At 49.1% G+C, this 24815-nt stretch overlaps 1 protein-coding gene and 1 long non-coding RNA gene across 2 annotated transcripts in view; both read right to left on the bottom strand.

Annotated features, from left to right (window-relative positions):
* Nucleotides 1–1843: 1843 nt before the first annotated feature.
* On the bottom strand, nucleotides 1844–3054 carry LOC143695632 (uncharacterized). Its single transcript, XR_013185026.1, has 3 exons — nucleotides 2940–3054; nucleotides 2749–2852; nucleotides 1844–2051 (listed from the first exon to the last, which is right to left on the bottom strand). It is a non-coding gene; the product is annotated as an uncharacterized LOC143695632 (long non-coding RNA).
* A 2531-nt stretch (nucleotides 3055–5585) lies between these two features.
* Nucleotides 5586–24815, bottom strand: part of LOC143695628 (uncharacterized) — a 32799-nt gene continuing 13569 nt past the window's right edge. Inside the window, exons 12-32 of the mRNA XM_077189875.1 lie at nucleotides 23952–24086; nucleotides 23316–23459; nucleotides 23023–23224; nucleotides 22544–22684; nucleotides 21372–21554; nucleotides 20382–20453; nucleotides 19904–20030; nucleotides 19550–19689; nucleotides 18362–18565; nucleotides 17694–17843; nucleotides 17012–17191; nucleotides 15233–15349; nucleotides 14336–14485; nucleotides 12250–12465; nucleotides 11036–11140; nucleotides 10810–10954; nucleotides 9796–10010; nucleotides 9613–9712; nucleotides 7915–8081; nucleotides 6825–7058; nucleotides 5586–6013 (exon numbers count right to left, since the gene is read on the bottom strand). Coding sequence (XP_077045990.1) covers nucleotides 5907–6013; nucleotides 6825–7058; nucleotides 7915–8081; nucleotides 9613–9712; nucleotides 9796–10010; nucleotides 10810–10954; nucleotides 11036–11140; nucleotides 12250–12465; nucleotides 14336–14485; nucleotides 15233–15349; nucleotides 17012–17191; nucleotides 17694–17843; nucleotides 18362–18565; nucleotides 19550–19689; nucleotides 19904–20030; nucleotides 20382–20453; nucleotides 21372–21554; nucleotides 22544–22684; nucleotides 23023–23224; nucleotides 23316–23459; nucleotides 23952–24086 — 3234 coding nt within the window. The 3' untranslated portion in view covers nucleotides 5586–5906. The remainder of the gene's footprint in view (nucleotides 6014–6824; nucleotides 7059–7914; nucleotides 8082–9612; nucleotides 9713–9795; nucleotides 10011–10809; nucleotides 10955–11035; nucleotides 11141–12249; nucleotides 12466–14335; nucleotides 14486–15232; nucleotides 15350–17011; nucleotides 17192–17693; nucleotides 17844–18361; nucleotides 18566–19549; nucleotides 19690–19903; nucleotides 20031–20381; nucleotides 20454–21371; nucleotides 21555–22543; nucleotides 22685–23022; nucleotides 23225–23315; nucleotides 23460–23951; nucleotides 24087–24815) is intronic.

Here is a 24815-nt window from a genome sequence, read left to right as displayed (position 1 = left end):
ACTATATTAAACTATACTATATTATATTAAACTATACTATATTATACTATATCACATTATATTACATTATGTTATATTATGTTATATTATGGAATGCTATACTAAAACTAAAGCAAATTTTGGGAAGGCTTAACTTTTAGGGTTAAGGGAGATTTGGGAAAAGGTCAACTGGTACAGGTCAAATCCCTCATATTCCCAAAAAGAATTCTTTTCAGTCCTTCTCAATGTATTCCCAGCTTAGCTTCAACTTCCAAACAAATTTCATTGTGATTTTCTCTGCTCCATTTGAGAGCCAGCTGCTATCAGAAATCTCATTACACTGCACTGAAATCACTTCTAAGGTTCTCTTACACTTATAAAATAAATCAAATTTCTGTAGCTTCTTGCTCTGAGGCTCATGAGATGGACAGACACTGCTCAGGGCACTGTGCACAGGCCGGGATGGTGCCTTGTCCCTGGCTCTTGCACCACCTTGTGGGAGAAGAGAACTCAGAAGGGAAAAAGAAAATAGGCTAAAATCCCAGCTAGTGTGATTATGGGGCTAAATAAGGGATTCACAGCAGCAATTTATTAATAATAATGATTTTTTGCACTGAAAACAGAGAAAAAAGATTTATAAGAACACCAGGTAAATGTGAAGGGAACAGGAATGTCTCTGAAACACCTACAGGGAGATGCCACATTGTCACTGTCACATTTTCTGGAAAATTCCCTTGCCCAGGATTTCTTCTCCTGGGAAGCTGAGAAGCCTCAGAGAAAAAAATGAAAACAATAATTATCTGATTTGCTTCTCCTGTGTTTGGCTGCTTTGGAATGTGGTTTGGAGATTGTTTATCCAACAGGTGAATTGTTTTTACTTAATACTAATCCCAGTCAGGCTGTGTCAAGATTCTGGGAGAGAGAGTCACAGGTTTTTCATTAATGTCTTGTTAAACCTTCTGTAAATATCCTTTCCCTATTCTTTAGTATAGGTTTAGTACAGCATTCTTTAATATATTATGATAACATATAATAATATAATTTAATAACATATAATAATATATTATAATAACATAAAATAATAAGTTAGCCTTCTAAGAACACAGAGTCAAATTCTCAATTCCTCCTTCATCCTGGGACCTAGAAAATACCTCCTTCATCCCTTCATGCCAGAAAATACCACACCACATCCCAACCAAAGGGCTGAGAATGAGCCCAGGAGCTGGAAATTTGTATTAAATTGATTAAAACACACAGCAAGGCTGTGTTTGGTCACTGCCCAGTGGCAGTGCCACTCACCCTGGGTCACACAGAGATGTCTGGGCCAGCCCTGGGCCACTGCAGACCCTCCCAGGTGGGCAGGGCTGGCACTGCCCCTCTGTCCCCAGGGCCTGGAACAAGCCCAGGAGCTGGAATTTGGATGTCCCTTGATTAAAACACACAGCAAGGCTGTGACAGTGCCACTCACCCTGGGTCACACAGCGATGTCTGGGCCAGCTCAGCCAGCCCTGGGCCACTGCAGACCCTCCCAGCAGGGCAGGGCTCAGGGCTGGCACTGCCCCTCTGTCCCCAGGGCATGGAACAAGCCCAGGAGCTGGAATTTGGATGTCCCTTGATTAAAGCACAGGGAAAGGTTGTGTTTGGTCACTGCCCAGTGACAGTGCCACTCACCCTGGGTCACACAGCGATGTCTATGCCAGCTCAGCCAGTCTTGGCTCAGCAGGGCTGGCACTGCCCCTCTGCCCCCAACCCCAGGGTGTGGAACAAGCCCAGGAGCTGGAAATTCGGACATCCCTTGATTACAACACACAACCAAGCTGCGTTTGGTCACTGCTCAGTGACAGTGCCACTCACCCAGGGTCACACAGCGATGTCTGGGCCAGCTCAGCCAGCCCTGGGGCACTGCAGACCCTCCCAGCAGGGCAGGGCTGGCACTGCCCCTCTGCCCCCAGCCCCAAGGCACTGGACAGGGAGCCAGGGGGACACGGCACGGGGTGCCCGGTGCCACGGGGACAGAAGTGGCCCACGGGGCAGATGTCATTGCCAGGCAGGGCAGGGCTGGAGGAGTCCACCTGAGGGAGGAAAATACAGGGGCAAGGGTTATCAGGGTTATCAGGGTTATCAGGGTTATCAGGGGAGGCTTGGCACAGTGGGCACAGAGAGAGGAGCTGGGCAGGGCACACAGGGGCTGAGTCCTGCAGATTTGAAACTAAACAAAGAGCACTGGCATAAAAAGGGTCCTGGCTCCTGAAGGGGGGTTATCCTGTCCCTGAAAATATTTTCCTGTCCCCCAAAATATATAAATATTAAAATATGAGAATGTTTTTACTTCAAAACACAGGGCCCAGGTGCATACCTTGGAGGAGATGAGAGAGCCCATGTTCCAGTGCAATACAGAAATGAAATCCTGGCCAGAATTTATCCATGGGCAGCCAGGAATGCCAGCAGGCATCAGGAACAGCATGTCCCTGCAGCTGCAGGAGCAGAAATGCTTGGAAAACATCCCAGCAGCAGCCAGGAGGATGTGACAGGGCAGTGCTGGTGCCACCAGCAGCCAGGGGGATGTGATAGGGCAGTGCTGGTGCCACCAGCAGCCAGGAGATGTCACAGGGCAGCGCTGGTGCCACCAGCAGCCAGGAGGATGTGACAGGGCAGCGCTGGTGCCACCAGCAGCCAGGGGGATGTGACAGGGCAGCGCTGGTGCCACCAGCAGCCAGGAGATGTCACAGGGCAGTGCTGGTGCCCTGTGCTGCTCTGCCTGGCACTCACCCTGTGCTTGAAAGGGGCTGGGCTGGTGGCTCCCTTGGCACAGTGATAACCTGGGTAACAAAATCCAGAGGGCTGGGACAGCCCTGGGGCTGAGCAATACATCCCTGAAACAAACAGAGAACAGCACAGGATCTCTTTTCAATCACAAGAAAAGAGAAATTTGCACATTTTCTGTGGCCAGTCCCCCTCACCTGCTGGGCAGGGCTCACAGTCAGACTCACTGGTGGCACCAGGCCTGGGGCCAAAGGTGCCCTTGGGACACGGGTGCTCCATGCTGAAGGTGGTCCCTGGCAGGCAGAAGTGGCCAGCAGGGCACAGCTCAGGAGTTTGTGCTCCAGCACCTGGGATATGAGGGGAGAACCTTGCTCAGGAGGGATGGGGACAGGTAATGCCACTGTCCATCAGCAGCACCAGCCTCCCTGCCCTGCCTGGCCAGCCAGACCCAGGACACAGGGAGAGCAGATCCCATGGGCAGGAGGATCCAAGGAGAGCAGATCCCATGGGCAGGAGGGTGCAAGGAGAGCAGATCCCATGGTCAGGAGGACACAGGGAGAGCAGATCCCATGGGGCAGGAGGATCCAAGGAGAGCAGATCCCATGGGCAGGAGGACACAGGGAGAGCAGGTCCCATGGGGCAGGAGGATCCAGGGAGAGCAGATCCCATGGGCAGGAGGATCCAGGGAGAGCAGATCCCATGGGCAGGAGGATCCAAGGAGAGCAGATCCCATGGGGCAGGAGGATCCCCATGGACAGCAGTGGGGTCAGGCAGGTGATGAGACACAACATGGTCCTTCAGGACTGCTGTTGTCCAGACCAGAGACAAGGGAAACCCAAAATAATGATCTCCTTCCTCATAGCCCTCTACCAAGCATCAGAAAGTGCCAATTCTCTGAAGTTCAGCCTCAGGAAAAGAGCATTTTACCACACAGGTGAGTCAGCCCTGAATGAAATGCCTGGGGAAAACAAAGGCTGCCCATTAAAAACCTCAGCAGATCTATTTATTGAAGGGTCTTTAGGTACATTTAGGGCAGACAAAACCCACCCAAAAATGGACAATGGGTCACAGGTTTCACACTTTTATAAGTTTGGTCCATTTGCATTTTGGGGGTGAATCTGCCAATTCCAGCTGCAGCTGATGAAGTCATTGAACCCAAGTTTGCTGCCCCCAACTCCCTTTTGTTCCCATCTCTGGGCCCTGAGGCAGTGAGGTGTCCTTGATTGCCAGGCCTGGAGAGGAATTGTTGTGTCTGCCCCAGATGGGGAAGCAGCAGCTCCCACTGGTTGTGGAGTTCAGAGTTCTACACTAAAGAACTGCAGGGTTGCAAATAGATGGAAAATATAATAATATACTATTATTAAATATAACTTATTATTGTTATTATTAGTAGTAGTACTAACATTAGTATTAGTATTAAATATAATATCATCTCTTTCAAGTAGATGGAAAATAGAAAAGCTGAAATCCTGGAGAGGAATTGTTGTGTCTGCCCCAAATGGGGAAGCAGCAGCTCCCACTGTGTGTGGAGTTTAAACACTAAAGAACTGCAGGGTCACAAATAGATGGAAAATAGAAAAGCTGAAATCCTGACGCATCAGAAGGACTCATCCCAAGCCATGAGTGTGGGCCCATCCTGCCATTTGTCACTGCTCTGACAGGTACAAACGCCCAGGTGTGCCCAAAGGCCCAGGTGGGTGCAGCCAGACCCACCTTGAGCACAATCTGTGCTGTTGCTGGAGGCAGAGGTGCAGTAAAAGCCCTCTGGGCACTCCAGGCAGTGGCTCCCACTCCAGGAGGGGCTGTAGGTCCCTGCAGGGCACGGCTGGGCTCTGCTGCTCCCCTCCTCACAGAAGTGCCCAGGGGGGCAGGGGCCTCCACTGGCAGTTGGCTGGAAGGAAAACATCACAGTTACAGCCTAAAAATATCACTAAAGGGGTATCAGGGACAGCCAAAGGTGACACAGAGGCTCCATCATCAGGAGGCATGAAAAGCACTTTATTTAGAGAGCTACAGTTCTCATGGAAACAGTGATGGATTTAAGACTGTGGCATTCACATTTTCTGGAAAAATTCCTTTGCCCAGGATTTTTCTCCTGGGAAGCTGAGAAGCCTCAGGGAAAAGGAAAACAATTCTGATCTCATTTGCTTCTCCTGTGTTGTGCTGATGTGGAATGTGTTTGGGAATTGTTCACCCACAGGTGATTGTTCCATTGCATTCTGCTGGGAGTTGTTTTTACTCCTTGGCCAACCAGGGCCGAGCTGTGTCAGGACTCTGGAAAGAGTCCCAAGTTTTCATTATTATCTTTTTAGCATTGAGTAAATATCTTTTCTGTATTCTTTAGTGTAGTTTTCTTTAATATCATATACGATTATAAAGCAATAAATCAGCCTTCTGAGAACATGGAGTCAGATTCATCATTCCCCCCTGCCTCGAGGGCCCCCATAAATACAAGACTTGATTGGCTTTTAGGAATTTTCTCTCATCTATTGGTGAACTATGGATAGCACACTCTGGAGAATCAGATCTATAAACAACAGGTACAGAAAGAGAGATAACAATTGTTTTAACTCCTTTCTCTAAGTTTCCCACAGCTTCCCAGGACTTTCCTGCACAGCTATGTCTCTCTCTGTTCAGAGGACATGTGATTACCAGATAAAAACTCCTCATGTGCACAAAGACCTGTGAAGCTGAAGAGAAGCAGAAATTCACTGTGAAATCCTGCTCTCACCCTCAACTCCTGAAGGCTGCACAAAGCCAGGGCTGAGTCTTGTCCTCATCTTTAAAAATTCCTGCTGAATTCTGCCTCAGAGGAGGGCTGGCAGATGCAGCATTCTAATCAAACTCATGAACTATTAACCTCTGGAATTTTAATGTGATGTGGCGTTCCAGGCTGCGGCGCAGCATCAGCACGCAAAGACAGAGCTGCTTTTGCTCAGATTTTAAATGTAAAGCTCAAGCAAAGCCAGATGTGTTTTGTTATCTCTGTTCTCCTTTCACTATCAATCAACCAGATGCACCTGACAAAGGAGGAAATGCTGAAAGGGAGAGTTTAATCCAGGGCAGGAGGACTCAGGCGACCTTGTGGCTCTCAGCTCCACAATAATAATAAAAAAATAGATAAAATAGATATTTTATCTATTTTACACTATTCCCAGCAGACCTCAGCTTACCCTGGGAGGTCTGGGGGAAAGGCTTCCTCCAGAGCAGTAGAAGCCAGGCTCACACAATCCACTGGGGGACACAAGTCCAGTCCCATTGCAGAAATACCCTGAAATCAAATGAAGAGAATGATGTTGGTCGCTCCAGACAGACAACAACAAATTTGGGATGGGGAAATATTTATAATAATATTAAAAATATTCATCCTGTTTGATTCAGCTACAGAGAACAAAGAGCGCTTGTGTGTCACTGTCATATTTTCTGGAAAAAACCCTTTGCCCAGGATTCTTCTCCTGGGAAGCTGAGAAGCCTCAAAGGAAAAGGAAAACAACAATTATCTGATTTGCTTCTCCTATGTTTTGCAGCTTTGGGATGTGTTTGGAGATTGTTTACCCACAGGTGATTGTTTCATTGGTTTCATGTGAATTGTTTTGATTTATTGGCCAATCAGGGCCAAACTGTGTCGAGGCTCTGGAAGGAGTCACAAATTTTCATTATTATTTTTTTAACCTTCTGTAAGTATCCTTTCTCTATTCTTTAGTATAATTTAGTATAGTATTTTTAAATATAATATAGTATTATAAAATAATGCATTAGCCTTCTGAGAACATGGAGTCAGATCCATCATTCCTTCCTTCATCTGGGAACCCCACAAATACAACACCAAATTCTGTCATCTCTGAGTGTGAGAACACCCAGAGAAAGGGTGGAAAGGAAAGGGAACCTCTCCGTCTACATTTTATTGTGAGCACCCTCTGGGGTGGAAAATGGCAGATTTAGTCTCTATCCTCTGCCCAACCCCGCTGTTCAGGAAATCTCTACCCAACACCTCTCTGCAGGAAAGCATCTCCTCAAGATTTCCTACTCCAGAGCCCCAGAAATGCCTGAAATCTTATTAATCAAATTTTCCAGTGTTTTACCTGCATCACACGGGAGGCAGTCCTGGATCCCAGTGTTGCCAGCTGAGCTGCTGTAGTGGCCAGGAGGGCAGGGCAGCGGGGAGGCCGAGCCCAGGGGGCAGTAGGAGCCTTGGGGACACGTGTTCCCCACCACAGCATCCCTGGGTGTGGGGCTGGCAGCCCCTGCAGAGCAGTAAAACCCGGCCAGGCAGGGTCCTGTCACCTGGGACTGCCCAGGGAGAGCGCAGAAGTGCCCTGAGAGAGCAGACAATGCCATCAGCACAGGCAGGATGGGAAAAATGGGGCTGGAATGGGGGAAAATGGGGCTGGAATGGGGAAAATGGGGCTGGAATGGGGAAAAGGGGGCTGGAATGGGGAAAAACGGGGCTGGGATGGGGAAAAATGGGGCTGGGATGGGGGAAAACGGGGCTGGGATGGGGGAAAATGGGGCTGGAATGGGGAAAATGGAGCTGGAATGGGGAAAAGGGGGCTGGAATGGGGAAATGGGGCTGGGACAGGGAAAACGGGGCTGGGACGGGGAAAATGGGGCTGGAACGGGGAAAACGGGGCTGGAACAGGGAAAACGGGGCTGGGACGGGAAAAACGGGGCTGGAATGGGGAAAAATGGGGCTGGAATGGGGGAAAACGGGGCTGGGATGGGGAAAAATGGGGCTGGGATGGGAAAACAGGGCTGGAAGGGGAAAACAGGGCTGGGATGGGGAAAAATGGGGCTGGGATGGGGAAAATGGGGCTGGGATGGGGGAAAATGGGGCTGGGATGGGGAAAATGGGGAAAAATGGCTGGAATTGGGGGAAATGGGATGGGATCAGGAAAATGGGAATAAAAAGGGGCTGGAGAGGGGGGAAATGTGGGAAAAATGGGTCAGAATGGGGGAAAATTTGGGAAAAGGGGGCTGGAATGGGGGGAAAAAGGGGGCTGGGATTGGGAAGTCAGGGATGCACAAAACTCTGCTGGAAACCAGCCCCTGTCAGTGTTCTCCCCCAAGCTGCTTTGCACCAGAGGAGACATCTCATGGATCAGAACAGCCTGTGAACACCAAGGCCACCCTGTCCCTGCTGTCCCCGTGCTGGGAGAGGCTGCTGTGCCTCACCTGGCTCACAGGGGCTGCAGTGGGAGCTCAGGCTGCTGCCAGGCTGGGGGTTGTAGGTGCCTCTGGGACACGGGAACTGAGCTGCAGAGGCAGTGCCTGCAGGGCAGAAGTGGCCAGGGGGACACTCATTCTCCAAAATGGAGGAGGAATTCTTGGGGCAGAAGAAGCTGGGGAAAAGAGAGGATAAAAAAAATGAGGGGTTTGACTCCCGTGCAGAGAAGGGACCTAAAAGTGCATTTCACTGCACTCTGAGTTGATTCCTCAAATGCCAAATTGATGGCATAATTGCAAAAGCCACAGAGACATAATTTTCTTAACTTGAATCACAACACATCCAAGCTGTGATTCATCAACTTGTAAAAGTTAATCAAGTTCAAACCCAGGCAGTAATTGGAGCTAAATCCCCCAAGGAAAAGCCAGGCTCAGCATCAGGTGATTTTCAAGATCCTCTTCCCCTTCAGCAGGCTGGTGCCAGCCTGTTGCCAAGGGAACCAGCTCTTACTCCAGACACAGAATGAGTTGATGGTGCCAATGGTTTCTGTGCTCTGAACAGCCTAAATTCCCTTCCAGTGGGGCTGTGTGTGGGGTTGGGGCTTTTCCTGGTCCCAAAATCACTTTGTGGTGATGTGAAACAGCTCAGCAGCTGCTCTGCTGCCTCACAGCACTTCCTCAAGTGCTTTTCAGTGGTAAAACAATAAAACACCTCATTTTCTGTTGTCACCTTACTGCAGGGGTTCCATACTGTTGGAACTCAGTCCATCCCTCCGGGTGTCCAGAGTTGCCAGGACCCCACTGGGGGGCTCAGAGACCCTGGCACACAGCCCAGAACACCTGGGGATTTCATTGTGACCCCTGGAGCAAGTTGCCAGCTTTGTATGAGGACCTGAAAGTCACAGAGGTTTGAATGGTGTACTAACAAAATGATCACAGGGTGAAAATGTAGATTTTAGGATTTTTGGTATGGGGGTTATGGGGACAAGATGGAGGAATCTGGGCATGTCCAGCCTTTCTCCTTCATGTTCTCCATTTTCTGCAGTGATGTTGGCACTTTGGGATTGGTCTAGAGTGGAAGTGCACTGTCTAACACAGGTGATGGGTATTGGGAATTCAGTGTAAATATATTTTATGTAGTTTGTAGTATAAAAGGACAACACCACCCCGGGGACGGTCAGAGTGCCTGTGGCTGCCCTGCTGAGCAGACCTTGGCTGGGCAGAAAGAAAATTTTATAGATAAGAATTAATAAACAACCTCAAGACCAAAAAGTGAGGAGTCCAGACTCGCTCTTCAGCCGTATGGGCCGAAGCAGAGACACCCTGCACATCTCAGGGCAGCAATTATCAACGGCAACCCGAGAGAGACCACACTGCTGTCTCCTTAGCACAAAAGTTCCATATCTTCTCGTGGGCAGCTCCTCAGAGCACTGATTCTTCTTCACAAAGCAGCCACTGACTCCAGTTCCCTTCTCAACACCACCTCACTCCTTTATAGCCCTCTTCTTCTCATTGGTTGCTGTTAAAGTCAGGCTTGTTCCTAATCTTTGATAATTGGCCCAGCTGTAACTCCTTAGGGGTAAGATTATTTTCTACACTATCTTTATTTTCTTATACTCTATCCCCCTATAATTTTCCCCACTCACACTGCTCCAGCATGCCTGGATAAAGAATTATTTCAGCATTTCTAAACTCCCTGTGTCTCACCCTTCAGGACAGGGCAGGCAGCTGCTTTGGCTCAGTGAAGGGTTGTAGGATCCTGCTGGACAGGCAATGGGAAGAGCTGTGCCCTGGGGACAGAAATACCCTGGAAAAGACAGAGCAGCTCAGAACCAGCAGAGTTTGGAGAGTTAAAATCAAACCAGGCATTTCTGTGTGGCTTTCACTCACCCCGGGGACACGGCTGGGGCTCCTCCCCAGACACACAGTAGTGACCCTCTGGGCAAGCCTGGCACTGCTGTCCCTGGGCACGGGGCAGGTGGGAGCCAGGGGCGCACGGCACTGGGCTGCTGGAGCCCTGGGGACAGAAGTGACCCAGGGGACACGGGGCTCCCGAGAGGCCATCGCGGGGTGTCGGGGTCTGGGCACCGCTGGCACAGTAGAACCTGCAGCAGGACACACCTCTGGGCTACAGACAGGGAAAAACAAGCCAGGAGACCATCCCTGCTCATGGCAGGGCATGGAACTCACGGAATTCACAGAATTTACAGAATCACCAGGTCGGAAGAGAGCTTCGAGATCATTGAGTTTGGTAGGAAAATGAATCCACAAACATCAGAGGTTGATGTCCAAAAAGGAGACAGAGGAGCCCTTTTTGGCTTTATTCCAATAAATAAATTTATTTATTTAATTTTCTTATTAATTTTAATTTATTTAAATTTATTTATAAATTTATTCCAATCAAGGCAGAGGCCATGGGCCATTCCCCTGGGGTCTCTCCAATTTTTGGAGGACGCAGCCTCCTTTTTATCCCAATTTCCCAGCCACATTTCCCTTCTCTCTTTCCCCATTTCTGAGGTACTTGAGAGGTTCAGACTTCCCAGAACACCTGATCCCAGAGATTCCCCTCTAATGTATAACCCTGCCTTTTCATTTTTAATTCTTATGGCATTTAGAGGTTTTCCTTCCCCATTGTTTCTTTCATCTTTCAATATCCAATTTCATTGATCAGCAAACCTAAAGTTTATCTGTAAAAGCAAATCTCTTTTTCCATTCATCAATCAATGGAATCCTTCCCGTTGTTTCTTTTCTCTCCCAGTGCTGGTTTTATCTCCCAGCAGCCCCACAGATTGTTGGGAAACACAAATCCACTGTTCCTCTGGAGTCCAACCCAATCCCACACCTGACCCAGTGCCACACCCAGGCTTTTCAGGACCATGGAAATGGGGTTGTTCTGCTACTCACCCCGGGCTGCACTGCCCCGAGGGCGCCCTCTGCCCAGAGCCATTGCAGAAATGCCCCCCAGGACAGGGCTGGCACTCCTGCACACTCCTCCTGCCCTCCTGGTTGGACCATGTGCCAGGAGGGCACTGCAGGGGCACTGGGGCACCTGGTGAGGTGAGAGCAGGGTGAGGAATTGCCTCCCAGGATTTTAGGAGTGGAGCAAAGTGCTGCTCCAAAGCTCCCCTACCTTCAGGGCAGTAGTGGCCAGCAGGACAGGGCAGCCCTGACTCCCCATCCTGGGGGTTCCTCACTCGGGCACCACTTCTGCACCAAAACCCCTCAGCACAATCTCCTGGAAAAACAGAATGATGGGGAAATAAAACCACACAAATACAGATTTCACATCCAGCCATTTGCCACCTGGGGATCCCTGATGGATCCCCAGCAGAGGAGCTGCTGCACCTGCCAGGAGGTGACAGAGAAACCTTTCAGTGCCTGGGCACTGCCTCCACATTCCAATAAATGTCCCACATTCCAGTAAATATCCCACATTCCAATAAATATCCCATATTCCAATAAATGTCCCACATTCCAGTAAATATCTCACATTCCAGTAAATATCCCACATTCCAATAAATATCCTATATTCCAATAAATATCCCATATTCCAATAAATATCTCACATTCCAATAAATATCCCATATTCCAATAAATATCTCACATTCCAATAATTATCCCACATTCCAATAAATATCTCACATTCCAATAAATATCCCATATTCCAATAAATATCTCACATTCCAATAAATATCTCACATTCCAATAAATATCTCACATTCCAATAAATATCCCACACTCCAATGAATATCCCATATTCCAATGAATATTCCACATTCCAATAATTATCCCACACTCCAAAAAATATCTCACTCTCCAATAAATATTCCAGCACACGTTTCCCTTCAGAATCATATTCTACTCATCTTAAAGAGGAGACTGAAATATTAAGAATTCTGTCAAAGCGTTTTGCCTAAATGGGGCCTTTCAGGATAAGGATCAAAGAAAAATCATCAGATGTAGGAAAAAATATTGAAAAATAAAAATGGAGAGATGTCATTGCTGGGTGTTTTGCCCTGTGTTTCTCTGCTAAACCTAACCATGTGCACACCACTTACATGGAAGGATCAGTTCTTTGGGAAGCAGGCTAAAAACCCAAACTAATTCTTACACAGAAAAACTTCACTCTGAATTATTTTTAAAAAAGAAGTACCACACATAGAATTCTGGTTTTCACAGTCCTTGCTTAGAAAAATGAGGGTTTTTTTCCTGTCCATAAGAAGTCCTAGACAGGTGAGATGGAATATTTTACCTTAGAGGAGGTGAGAACACTGGAGCCCAAGTCCACCCCCTGCACTGATGATCCCAGCAGGAAGGAGGGAGCTCGGCAGAGCAGCAATTTACCTGTTGGGGCAGCCAGGCCAGGCAATTCACAGTATTTTCCTGCTGGGCATCTCTGGCATTCCTGCAGGGATTTCAGTTTCTGCCTGGCTCCGAAGGTCCCTGCAGGGCAGCTGTGCTGGGAGCTGCTGCTGGTCCCTGCTGGGCAGTAAAAGCCCCGTGGGCAGGGGTACAGGGTGACATCGATGAGTGGCCCTTGCTGGCTGTCACAGTAAAACCCTGCAGGGACACAGGGAAAAGATGGATTTAGCTGCTCATTAGGGAGGAAGAGCTTCTGCAGGCACACAAACATCTCAGTGGCTGCTCACAGGATAAAACTGCTTTAAATGGCTATTGATGTGAGCCACTGCTGCTGCACAAACACACTGCACCCTTCACAGGAAATTTAATTTTCTTAACAGGAAATTTAACACCCAGCGGTCCCCAAAAAGCAGGACAAGACTCACAGCTGCCACAGGAAAACACTTAATGACCCAACATTGATCTCTCTGCTTCCCTGCAGTCACTGAAACACTTCAAGTAAAGTTTTCCCTCTGAACATCAGAGTTTTTCCCTGTCAGTGTTCAAATTGTGCAGAATACACAGATGTTGCTACTTCTGCTTTCACATCTGAGCTGCCTCAGCCTCTAATGGGCTTTTCAGAGAGACAGAAAATGTTCTCCTCCAGTACAGAGGAGAAACCATGTGGGCAGCAGATCTCTGATCATGGGAAGGCTCAAAAGACAACAGCAAGCTGTCACCTCTTGTCTGAGGGAAGCACAGAACAACACCTGGATCCTGTAAAACAAACTCCTGTAGGGGGATACAGTATGGGTAAATGAAGGTGGTATGGAATGTAATCTTATCCCCTAAAGAGTTGCAGCTGAACCAATTACTAAAGATTAGGAGCAGGCTTGATGATAACAGGCCACACCTGTACCAAGTAAGAACAGTGTTAGAAAAGAGTGGATTGGTAGGAACTGGAATCAGCTGGCTGCTGTGAGGACAAGGAAGAGTCAGTGCCTAGAGGAGCTGCCTGTGAGAAACGTTGGAGGAGGACAAAACTCTGGCAATATGAAATCCTTGTGCTATAATGATGATAGAACTCTTGATATATAAGACAACACTCCTCCAGTACAGAGGAGATACCATACAGGCAGCAGATCTCTGATCAGGGGAAGGCTCAAAAGACAACAACAAGCTGTCACCTCTTGTCTGAGGGAAGCAGAGAACAACACTTGGATCCTGTAATACAAACTCCTTTTTTTCTGGATGTGCAGCAGACTCCATAGAGCTGGCAAGAGCTCCATGGATGATTGAGACTTAACAGCAGGAACTGCTGAGTCATGATGAGACAGCAAAATAAGCTCCTGTCGTCTGCCCCTCGCCCCAATGCTTATCTCTGTAACCTCATAGGTCACTTTTCTCTGACCCTTACTATTGGACAGGTTTGGATCCCCCTATACCCTATAAAAAGGGGCTGGTTTAGCCCATTTGACAGAAGAGCAATTGCTGGAACCCTTCACAGACTCCCCAATAAACCATGGCTGTGGAACACCAGGACCTCTCCTTCTCCTCTCTCATATCTGCTTCTGCCTCAGCAAAGGTGCCCTAGTGAGCAAGCAAAGAGCTGGGATCCTAAAGAGCTGATAACCACTAAAGAGCTGGCAATCACCAAGCTTGCTAAGGGCAGTCAGTGATGAGCTAACTGGGTGAATCCTAAGAGAGCTGATAACCACTAAAGAGCTGGCAATCACCAAGCTTGCTAAGGGCAGTCAGTGACGAGCTAACTGGGTGAATCCTAAGAGAGCTGATAACCACTAAAGAGCTGGCAATCACCAAGCTTGCTAAGGGCAGTCAGTGACGAGCTAACTGGGTGTTTGGGCTCTCATTCTCCCAGAGGGACTGAGTTCCCCGACCATCCTGCATGGCTCGGCTGACAAGGCCAAGATTGGGGCCTTATCACCTCTGTCAGATCTCCCAGCAGGGAAATGCCTTTTCCACTCCAGTGACTCACAGCAAGACATTTATTTTGGATTGTCACCCACAGCCCCCTGAGCGTTTCCCTAGGGTCTGTGCCAGCCTGCAGGACGCTGTGCTCCCCTCTCACCTTCCCTGCACTCCCCAGAGGGGACTCTGAGGCCGGGTTCCTCGCAGTAGAAGCCAGAGGGGCAGGGCTGGCACTCAGGCAGGGCTCTCCTCCCTGGCAGCCTGGAGAAGGTGCCCGCTGGGCAGGGCTGGGGCGCTGCTGATGCCGCAGCTGCAAAGGAGCAAGAGAGAAATGGAAAATGAAAGAATGGGTGAGATGGCTGCACTCAGGAGTTGGATGAACACAAAACAGCAGCAGGGAAGTCTTTTCCAGTCAGAGATCCAACAGTGCTGCATTGGGTGGTGTTACATTCATATTTTCTGGAAAAATCCCTTTGCTCAGGATTTTTTCTCTTGGGAAGCTGAGAAGCCTCAGAGAAAAATGAAAAGAATAATTATCTGATTTGCTTCTCCTGTGTTTTGCTCCTTTGCAATGTGTTTGGAGATTGTTTGGTGATTGTTTCATTGATTTTCTGTGAATTGTTTTGACTTATTGGCCAATCAGGGCCAAGCTGTGTCAGGACTCTGGAAGGAGTCATGAGTTTTCATTATTATCTTTTTAGCCTTCTGTAAGTATCCTTTCTGTATTGTTCAGTATAGTTTATTTTAATATTCTTTTATATAATATAGTATCATAAAATAATAAATTAGCCTTCTAAGAACATAAAGTCAAATTCATCATTCCTTCCTGCCATGAGAGCACCCCACAAATACAATGGAGTGGGACAGAAATTATTGGCTTTATTGTACCCACAGGTGAAGCCAATTAAAGTTCAGATATTGAGACAAAGATGTCACCTCCTGCTTTAAAAGGAAGGGGAAGAATTAGGGGTTTTGGCACCATGGTCAGAGCCCAGCCAGCTGGCTGTGAGTGTTTCAGGAGTTCTGTGCCACGGAACCCCCAGTGCTGGATACCCACTGCAGTAGGAGCCCGCAGGGCAGATGTTCCCGGTGACACCATCCGTGGGTTTGGGGCCAGCAGCTTCCCCTGCACAGTAAAAGCCAGCAGCACATTCCCCACTGGGCACAGGCAGCCCTGCAGGACAGAGAGGATTGTTGCCTTGTGATTTCAGGATTTACCTCAGAACCTGGGTCCCTCCCCTGAAGATTCCCTCCCCAGGTGTGTCAGTCCCCTCTCCTTTCCCCTCCCAGCACTGTCTGTCAGTCCTGGCATTCCAGAAGGGCATCAGTGATTGGCAGATCCAAAGGATGCCCTCTGTCCCTGGGGGGCACTGGGCCATCCAGGTGTCCTTTGTCCCTTTGTCCCTCCCCTCCTGTCCCTGCTTGGTGCCTCCCTGCCCCTTCCCTGCCCCTCTCCCCGGGGTTCAAAGGAGCAGCAGCCACGGGCTCAGGGAGTTCTGTGGGAGCTGGTGCTGCATTCAGAGGCCTGAGGGCCAGAATAAAGCTCTGGATCCAAACCCTCCATCAGAACCGACTCCTTTCCTTCACCATCCCCTTAAAGCTTCTCCACAGAGGGAAACCTGAGGAGCAGCCCCTGTTATGGGGGGAAGTTCCATCCCAGCACCACCAGAGCTCCTGCAGGCCTGGACTTGTCCCCACGTGCCAACTGCAGCACCCAGGCAGCCAAAAGTGTCTGTGGGGTGAAACACCACACACCCAGGCAGCCAAAAGTGTCTGTGGGGTGAAACACCACACACCCAGGCAGCCCAAAGTGTCTGTGGGGTGAAACACCACACACCCAGCCAGCCCAAAGTGTCTGTGGGGTGAAACACCACACACCCAGCAGCCCAAAGTGTCTGTGGGGTGAAACACCACACACCCAGGCAGCCAAAAGTGTCTGTGGGGTGAAACACCACACACCCAGCCAGGCAAAAGTGTCTGTGGGGTGAAACACCACACACCCAGCCAGCCAAAAGTGTCTGTGGGGTGAAACACCACACACCCAGCCAGGCAAAAGTGCCTGTGGGGAGAAACACCACACACCCAGCCTGGCAAAAGTGTCTGTGGGGTGAAACATCACACACCCAGCCGGCCAAGAGTGTCTGTGGGTGAAGCACCACACGCCCAGCCAGCCAAGAGTGTCTGTGGGGTGAAACACCACAGTGCCATTGTTTGGTTCAGCAGCAGGGCCAGACAAGCTCAGGCACGTCCAGTCCAGCTAGATTGGTAATTATTCCAATAGAAGATGGTGGCACTCAGAGCACTGAGACAAAGGGGGAGAAGCAGGGAAAACAACTCCTCACAGCCTCCCTCTGGGAATTCCCACGGGCATTGGGCAAGCACTGCTACATCCCATGGAAATGTCAGGAATATCCCCTCAAAACTCCTCATCTCTCACAGGCATCTTCTTTGAAAAATCCTCTCCTTAGGATTTTTCCTCCTGAGAAGCTGAGAGGCCTCAGGAACAAAATGCAAACAATGGTTATCTGCTGCTGTGGAATGCAACAGCTGCATCTGGGATTGGTCTCATGTGGTTGTTTCTAATTAATGGCCAATCACAGCCCAGCTGGCTCAGACTTTCTGTCTGAGCCACAAACCTTTGTTGTGATTCCTTCTTCTTCTATTCTTAGTCAGCCTTCTGATGAAATCCTTTCTTCTATTCTTTTAGTATAGTTTTAATGTAATATATATCATAAAATAATGAATCAGCCTTCTGAAACATGGAGTCAGATCCTCATCTCTTCCCTCATCCTCAGCCCCCTGTGAACACGGTCACACTCATCCCACACACACTGACCTGAGGCATTGCAGAAGAGCCCAGGGGGACAGGGAAGAGGCTCTGGGCTGCCCTGGGGGCAGTAGAAGCCAGCTGTGCACTTGCCCCCCGTGGCAGTGGCTGGGCACAGGCAGTTGGCACTGGTGTAGTTGTCCAGGTCAAAGGGCTGCGAGGTCCAGGCTGCCGAGATGCAAAACCAGCCTGGGAACAGGAAACAAGGCTGAGGAGCCCTGCCAGTGACAGAGCCCCAAAAAACATCACAAATGAACCAGCTGGGCTGGCTCTGGGTGTGATGTGGGCACAGCACAGGGTGTGGGACAGGTTCATCCCAACTCCACCAGGCCAGAATCTCTCCCATGCAGCAATAAGTCCAATTTAATACCATAAATACCATATTAACAAAGAGATCTTGCAACATCAAGTGCAGCACTTTTGCTGTATGCTCACAGGGCTCAGCTCAGCTGCCTGAGCAGGCTCAGAGGGCAGAGATGCTCCTGCCTACCAGGCCCAGCCTGGAGCCCAGCAGAGGTGTGCTCAATCCTACTGGATACCTCTAAAGAACCCAGCAAACAGACTGGAAGGGCTGTGCTGGAGGCTCAGGAAAGTATAACTTATAGAAGGAAAGCATTACATACAAAAACCAAAAATAACAAGGGTTACAAACTCAGTCCTCACTGCCTGACCCCAGCAGCCCCACGCTCACCTGGGTCACACCTGCCTGAGGCTGCTGTCAGCCCCTCCTGCCCGCAGTAGTGCCCAGGTGGGCAGGGCAGGCAGCTGTCCAAGCTCTGGCTCATGGGGTCAGGGTTGTAGTAGCCCCTGGGACAGGGAAACTCTGTTCCAAACCTGGTGCCTGTGGGAGAAAGAGAGCAGGAGTCATACATGGAATATGGACACGATCCTGGCTCTGAATTCTGCATCATTTCATGTCCTCTTTGCCAGTTTATCCCACTGCTGATCCCCACAGCCAAAATTGTGTTTGGGTGCTGTTTAATTTGTGGAGCTGTTAAGCAACAGCCACATCTACAGCTTAAAATATTATTTTGCTTTGTTTTTGGTTTTTTTTTTTTTTCCTGTGGACAACCACTTAAACATGTCCAAAAATACACTTAAACAAAAAACGACAGTCAAACATGCAAACAATATTTTTGGGCGTATTTTTCTGTGAAGAACCAAGCTGACACTTTAACATGTCAAAAAATACACTTAAGAAAAAGACAGTCAAACACATAAAAAATATTTTTCGGGGTATTTTTCTGGGAAGAACCAGGCTGACACTTAAATATTTTATTCACAAAGATAATTTCTTGTCTTTGAGGAGGATGTTTCAGCCTGGCCAAAGGACTGCTGGGTTCTCTGAGCCCATCTTACCTTTGGGGCAATAAAATCCAGCTGGGCAGGGGTTTGTGCTGTAGCTGGTGGTGTTTTCTGGGCAGAAGTAGCCTGCAGCACAGGGGAAGCAGGCAGCTTGTCTGGAGAGGTTGTTGTAGGTCCCTGCACGGCAGGGCAAGGGAGAGCTGGTCCCTTCTGGGCAGAAGTGGCTCACAGGGCAAGGGCCTCCTCTCTGCCACACACCTGGGACACAGACAGGACAAGCAGGGTTGGGAATCTCCTCTGGAAATGATTGTTTGAGCCAATCAAATGGCAATTTGATTACAGGCAGACCCCTGTGACTGCCCTGGTGCTCAGTGCAGGCATTTCCTTTGGTAGCACTGGCATGCAGGTGATGCCTTGGGAAGGCTGAGCTAGAACAGAGGCTGGGCAGAGTTACAGAATAAAGCAGGGATTTATTAAAAGGCCTCAATGGATGCACCTTGGGCAGCACAGGAGCTCAACCAGGGCTGCACCCAAGATGAACCAAAATGGTCCCAAAATGAACCCAAGATGAACCAAAATGGTCCCAAAATGAACCCAAGGTGAACCAAAATGGTCCCAAAATGCCCGAGCGCTCCCGGGGTCTCTCCCTGGGATCAGTTCTGCTCCATTTGCATCTTGCAGTTCATTGTCCCATTCCAGCTTTAGCCCCTGCAGTCCCATCCTTGTTTTTCTCTCTCCAGCCCACGGGGTTTGTGCTCCTGGGCTGAGATTTGGATCATTTGTCCTTGGTGCCCAGCTGGAGCAGGAATTGTTTTGTGTCCCTGCTCTGTGCCCAGAGCTCAGCATCCCCTGATGTGAACCCAGACCCACACACTAAAGCAGCACAGAACCTGAAAAATAGAAAAGCTAAAACCTGAGGGAGCATTTGACACAAACCCCTCAAAGAAAACTCACACAGGGATCTGGATGACTGACAGGAGGCAGGGCCAGGAAACTGGTAGAGAAGGTGGAAAACTGGTAGGAAAGGTGGAACATTGAGAGAAAAGGTGGAACACTGGTAGGGAAGGTGGAACACTGGTAGGAAAGGTGGAAAACTGGGAGAGAAGGTGGAACACTGGGAAAAAAGGTGGAACATTGAGAGAAAAGGTGGAATACTGGGAGGGAAGGTGGAACACTGGTGGGGAAGGTGGCATTTTTAAAGCTGCCTGTTGCCAGAGCCCCGGATCAGCCAGTGCCACTCACCAGGCGGGGATGGTGAGGAGGCGCCAGGCTGGCAGAAGTACCCAGGTGAGCAGGGTCCTGAGGGGGCTGTGAGGCCAGGGGAGCCACAGAACTGGCCAGGTGGGCACTCTGTGCAGCTGGAATCCTGCCCGTTGTGGAGCCTGAGAGGGACAGAACAGGCTTTCAGCTGGAAGTGGTAAATTCAGCACAGGGGTCACAGCCCTGAAGGGAAAGCAACCACAAAACTTTTTTGATCAATGCAAGGGTGTGTCTAATGAGCCTCACTGAGCTGCACTTCATTGCTTAGAGGAGTGGTGGATAGACAAAAATGAAAAGAAAATAAAAATGAGCATCAGTAGGTCCACAGAGCTTCACCTGTCTGAGTAAGTGCCCACAGGGCATGGCTGGGGGATACTGGTGCCAGCTGGGCAGAAGTGTCCAGGAGGGCAGGGGCCACCTCTGCTCGTGTTTGTGGCTCCACTGGGGTTTGGGACACTTGCTCCTGCACAAGGAAGATAAAGCAAAAGCATCCTGAATTATTTGGGTTGTTTCTCATGGGCAAGTTTGCTCCCCATGGCTGAAGAGCCATTTCCAGAGGTGAGAGAAGAGAGGAGCTGGTGGCAGCTCATGACAATAAAGCCAGAAATCCATGGTGGAATGGGATAAATAACAGCAAGGACCATAAGGGCCAGAAAATAATTTCTATAGGTGAAAGAAGAGAGGAGCTGGTTGTAGCCCATGACAATAAAGCCAGAAATCCATGGTGGAATGGAATAAATAACAGCAAGGGCAAGAAGGGCCACAGCTCCCCATCTTTTCACTCTTTCAGCCCTCTGAATCCTAAATGCTGTACCTGCTGTGCAGAAGAATCCTGGCCAGCAGGGACCACTGGGAGAGGATAATCCCCATTCTCCACAGAACATTCCTGGAAGAACACAGAGGGAAAAGAGAATCAGCAAACTGGGAGAATAAAAACCAAACCAACCAACCAAACAAATCCCAGGAGAGCTGCTGTGCTGCCTGCACTTTTGGAAGGCAAAGGGAAGACTTTGAGAACTCAAATCCCTCAGCATCAGCACAACTGGGACAGAACCCCATCAGGAAGCCCTGAGTGTGAACCAAACCCTTCTGCAGTGTGGTGTTTGTGGGGTCTTCAGGACAAAGGAGGAATTGAGAAATCTGACTCCATGTTATTAGAAATCTATTATATTTCAATAGATCATATCATATTAATATATCAATATATCATATTAATATATCAATATATCACATCAATATATCAATTTATTATATTGTATATTTTATTATAGTATATATTTTATTATATTATATATTTTATTTTATTATAGTAAAACGATACTAAAAAATAGAGAAAGGATACAGACAGAAAGCTTAACAAGATTGATAATGAAAAATCATGACTTTCTCCAGAGTCTTGACACAGCTGGACTATGATTGGTCATTAAGTAGAAACAATTTACAAGAAACCAATCAAACAATCTGTGTTTGTTTACCTGTGGGTAAACAATCTCCCACCACATTCCAAAGCAGCCAAACACAGGAGAAGCAATCAGATAATTATTGTTTTTCTTTTTCCTCTGAGGCTTCTCAGCTTCCCAGGAGAAGAATCCTGGGCAAGGGGATTTTTCAGAAAATGTGACAGTGACACTGCAGAGCCTCCAAAACCCTGTGGGGACACCACCAGCGGGACCAGGCTCCTCCTTTGACTGTGGATTTTTATGTTTGCATTTCCTGGAGGCCAGAACCCATCAGAGGATGGGGAAGAGAGAGCTGCAGAGAGATCACCACGTCTTAGAGGGGTCCCAAGAGAGCCTTCCCTCACCTGCAGGGCACTGCTGGCACCTCTCAGCGTGGCTCAGGCCGTAGGAGGGGTTGTAAGTGCCAGGGGGACAAGGATAAAAACTGATCCCAGTTCTCTGGGGGCAGTAGAACCCGGGAGGGCAGCGGCGCCGGAGCCCCTTTGAGCAGTGAAACCCAGCAGGACAAGGAAGGCACTTGTCTTGACCTGGGAGGGGAAAAGAGGAATTAAAAGGAAGCATGGAATTGAATGGAAGGAAAATACCATGAGCACAGCTTCCCTCTGCCTGGCTGTGCACTTAAAGAAGCAGGAATCGAAATAAAGCTGTTTTTTAAGCTCTCCTGCAGTAAGTGGCCTCAAATATGGATTTTTCCTAGGAGCATTTAGCTCAGCACACTCCACTCTGGCTGCCCGAGTCACCTCCACGTGTCCCCATTAGGTGGCAGGAGGAGCAGAGGGAAAGCTGGAAACTGCTCCAGCCCTGGTGCACTGAGTGCCACTGCCACAAACCTAAAACCACATGGGCTGCTGCAGGGGGAAACACATTCCTCATGAGACTCCAGGGGAAAAAATAACAAAACATCCTTGCTTGACCCCTTCTCTACCCCAAGCCCTGAAACACTGAGTATTCCCAGTGGCCAGCAGCTTTCAGGACCTTCTTGGATAGAGACAAAAGCTACGAGCAGTGTTTACATCTCCCCTGAGCACACTGGAGTTGCAAAGCTGCAGCTCCTGACCTGGGGCATTTCTGTCCTTCCTGACCTGGGGCATTTCTGTCCTTCCTGACCTGGGGCATTTCTGTCCTTCCTGACCTGGGGCATTTCTGTCCTTCCCGACCTGGGGCATTTCTGTCCTTCCTGACCTGGGGCATTTTCTGTCCTTCCTGACCTGGGGCATTTTCTGTCCTTCCTGACCTGGGGCATTTTCTGTCCTTCCTGACCTGGGGCATTTTCTGTCCTTCCTGACCTGGGGAATTTTCTGTCCTTCCTGACCTGGGGAATTTTCTGTCCTTCCTGACCTGGGGAATTTTCTGTCCTTCCTGACCTGGGGAATTTTCTGTCCTTCCTGACCTGGGACATTGCTGCAGCTCCTGATCTGTTCCACTGCTGCAGCTCCTGCTGCAAAGCTGCAGCTCCTGACCTGTCACATTTCTGTAGTTCCTGACCTGGAACTGTTCCATTTCTGTAGCTCCTGACCTGTGGCATTGCTGTATTCCCCACTGGGGCAGGGGGAAGGTGCTGCTGAGCCTGCAGGGCAGAAATGTCCTCGAGGACAGAGATCTCCAGTGACACCATCCTCTGGCTTTGCAGTCTTGGTCCTCCCTGTGCAGTAATAGCCTAAAAACAGAAAACACTGGAGCTCTTTCCCCAAACCAAAACCCATTTCTAAGAAGTTGCACCAAGGGAAATACAGGCTGGATATCAGGATATGTTTTATACAGAAAGGTGATAAAGATGTGGAATGGCTGCCCAGGGAGGTGGTGGAGTCCCCATCCCTGGGTGTGTTTAACAAAGCCTGGATGTGGCTCTGGGTGCCAGGGTTTAGTTGGGGTGTTGGGGCTGGGCTGGACTCGATGATCTTTAGGGTCTCTTCCAACCTGGGGATTCTGTGACTTCTGTGAGTTCTGTGAATTCTGTGAGTTCTGTGAATTCTGTGAGTTCTGTCTTTGTCTCACCTCGTGCACAAAGTCCCCCTGGAGCATCCTGACCAGACACATTGCAGAAGAACCCAGGGGCACAGGGCAGGCACCAGGTGACATCCTGGGCCCCTCTCTGGCCATTCCAGGTGCCAGCAGGACATGGCATCTCTTTGGGGTGCCCAGTGCCAGCTGGGCAGTAATGTCCTCGTGGGCAAAGATCTCCAAACGGCAGCCCCACCTGAAGGGGATTGAAATTAAATTTATTATGGTTTGTGAGAGCTTTGGTAGAGCTAGAAGGTGCTGAGCAATGTGAAATGTTCATCACTCACGGGTGAGGAGGTGCTGGAGCCTTGAGTGCAGTAAAAGCCAGGCTGGCAGGGCCCCTCTGGCTCAGGCAGCCCAGCCCTGCTGCAGAACATCCCTGCAGGGCAGGGCTTGCAGGAACCTGCCCTCTCCACATCCGAGAAGCTTCCCTGCACAGAGACAGCCACAGCACGCCCTGCTGGCACGGTTTGGCACTGGCACAATGCCAGTGCCCCCATGAAAATATATTCTCCCCAGTGTCTGCTGTGAGATGGACCAGAAACAGAGCAAAGCTTATAGACCAGAAATAGAGCAAGGCTCCAGCTTAGGAATAAAGGAAAAGAACTTTTTAAACTTACAATATGAAAAAAAGAACACGCAGAACTCAGAATGAAAACCTCCCAAAAACATTCCTCCTCCTCCTCCCCCCAGTTTCTACCACCACACAAAATAGAACCTTAGATTCTCAATCCAGTCACCACCCCTCAGATAATCAACTCTCAGTTCATCACCACCCTTCAGATAATCAACTCCCAGTTCATCAAGAAGAGAGGAGTCCCTCTTGTACCATAGCCTTCCCCTCTGTCCTGGGGACACCTGCCCAGGAAGGGAATTCTCCTGGAAGTCGCTGCTTGGGAAATAAATCCGTGTTTGACTCTTACCGTGGGGCATGGGAGAGGCACGGAGCTGCCAGCCAGGCAGAAATGGCCTTTGGGACAATCCTGGGGGACAGCCAGGCCTGGCTCACTGCAGAAAGTCCCCTCAGGGCAGTCCCTACAGAGAGACTGAGCACGGCCCTGAAAGAGAGCACAGAGCCTGGCAGGGGTGGGGCATTGCTGCTTACCTGAGGTGGTGTTTGCAGGGGTCCCAGGATGAGGGAGGAGAGGAGAAGCTTGACTCCATGTGTCAGAAGGCTGATTTATTATTTTATGGTATATATTATATTAAAAGAAAATTATATACTAAAACTGTACTAAAAGAATAGAGAGAAAATGATTTCATCAGAAGGAATAGAAAGGAAAGGAATGGAATGATAACAAAACCTTGTGACTGACCAGAGTCTGGGACAGCTGGGCTGTGATTGGCCATTAATTAAAAACAACCACATGAGACCAATCAAAGATGCACCTGTTGCATTCCACAGCAACAGATAATTATTGTTTACATTTAATTTCTCAGCTTCTCAGGAGAAAAAGATCCTAATGAAAGGATTTTTCATAAAACATGTCTGTGACACTTACCCAGGGGTGGGATATTGCTGCTTACCCAGGGGTGGGGTATTGCTGTTATACCACAAGAATAAATAAACTTTGTGTGTTCTACCAACTCTCAGGGAGTCCCTGCTGCCAAATAAACACTGGAGGGAATGACCTGCAGCCCAAAAGCAACAAATCTGAGGTGCCTGCAGCACTAAAGCAGTGGCAGGCACAGCCCTGACCATCACAGAAGTGAGGGAAATGCACGAATTAATTCACCCCTGCCAGGCCAAAGACTCAGCAGCCCTTCCAAATTTGTACTGTGCAAGA

This window comes from Agelaius phoeniceus, chromosome 23, assembly GCF_051311805.1.
Source record: "Agelaius phoeniceus isolate bAgePho1 chromosome 23, bAgePho1.hap1, whole genome shotgun sequence".
Taxonomy (NCBI): domain Eukaryota; kingdom Metazoa; phylum Chordata; class Aves; order Passeriformes; family Icteridae; genus Agelaius; species Agelaius phoeniceus.
Note: the sequence above shows the minus strand (reverse complement) of the source record. Positions and strands in the feature narration are given on the sequence as shown.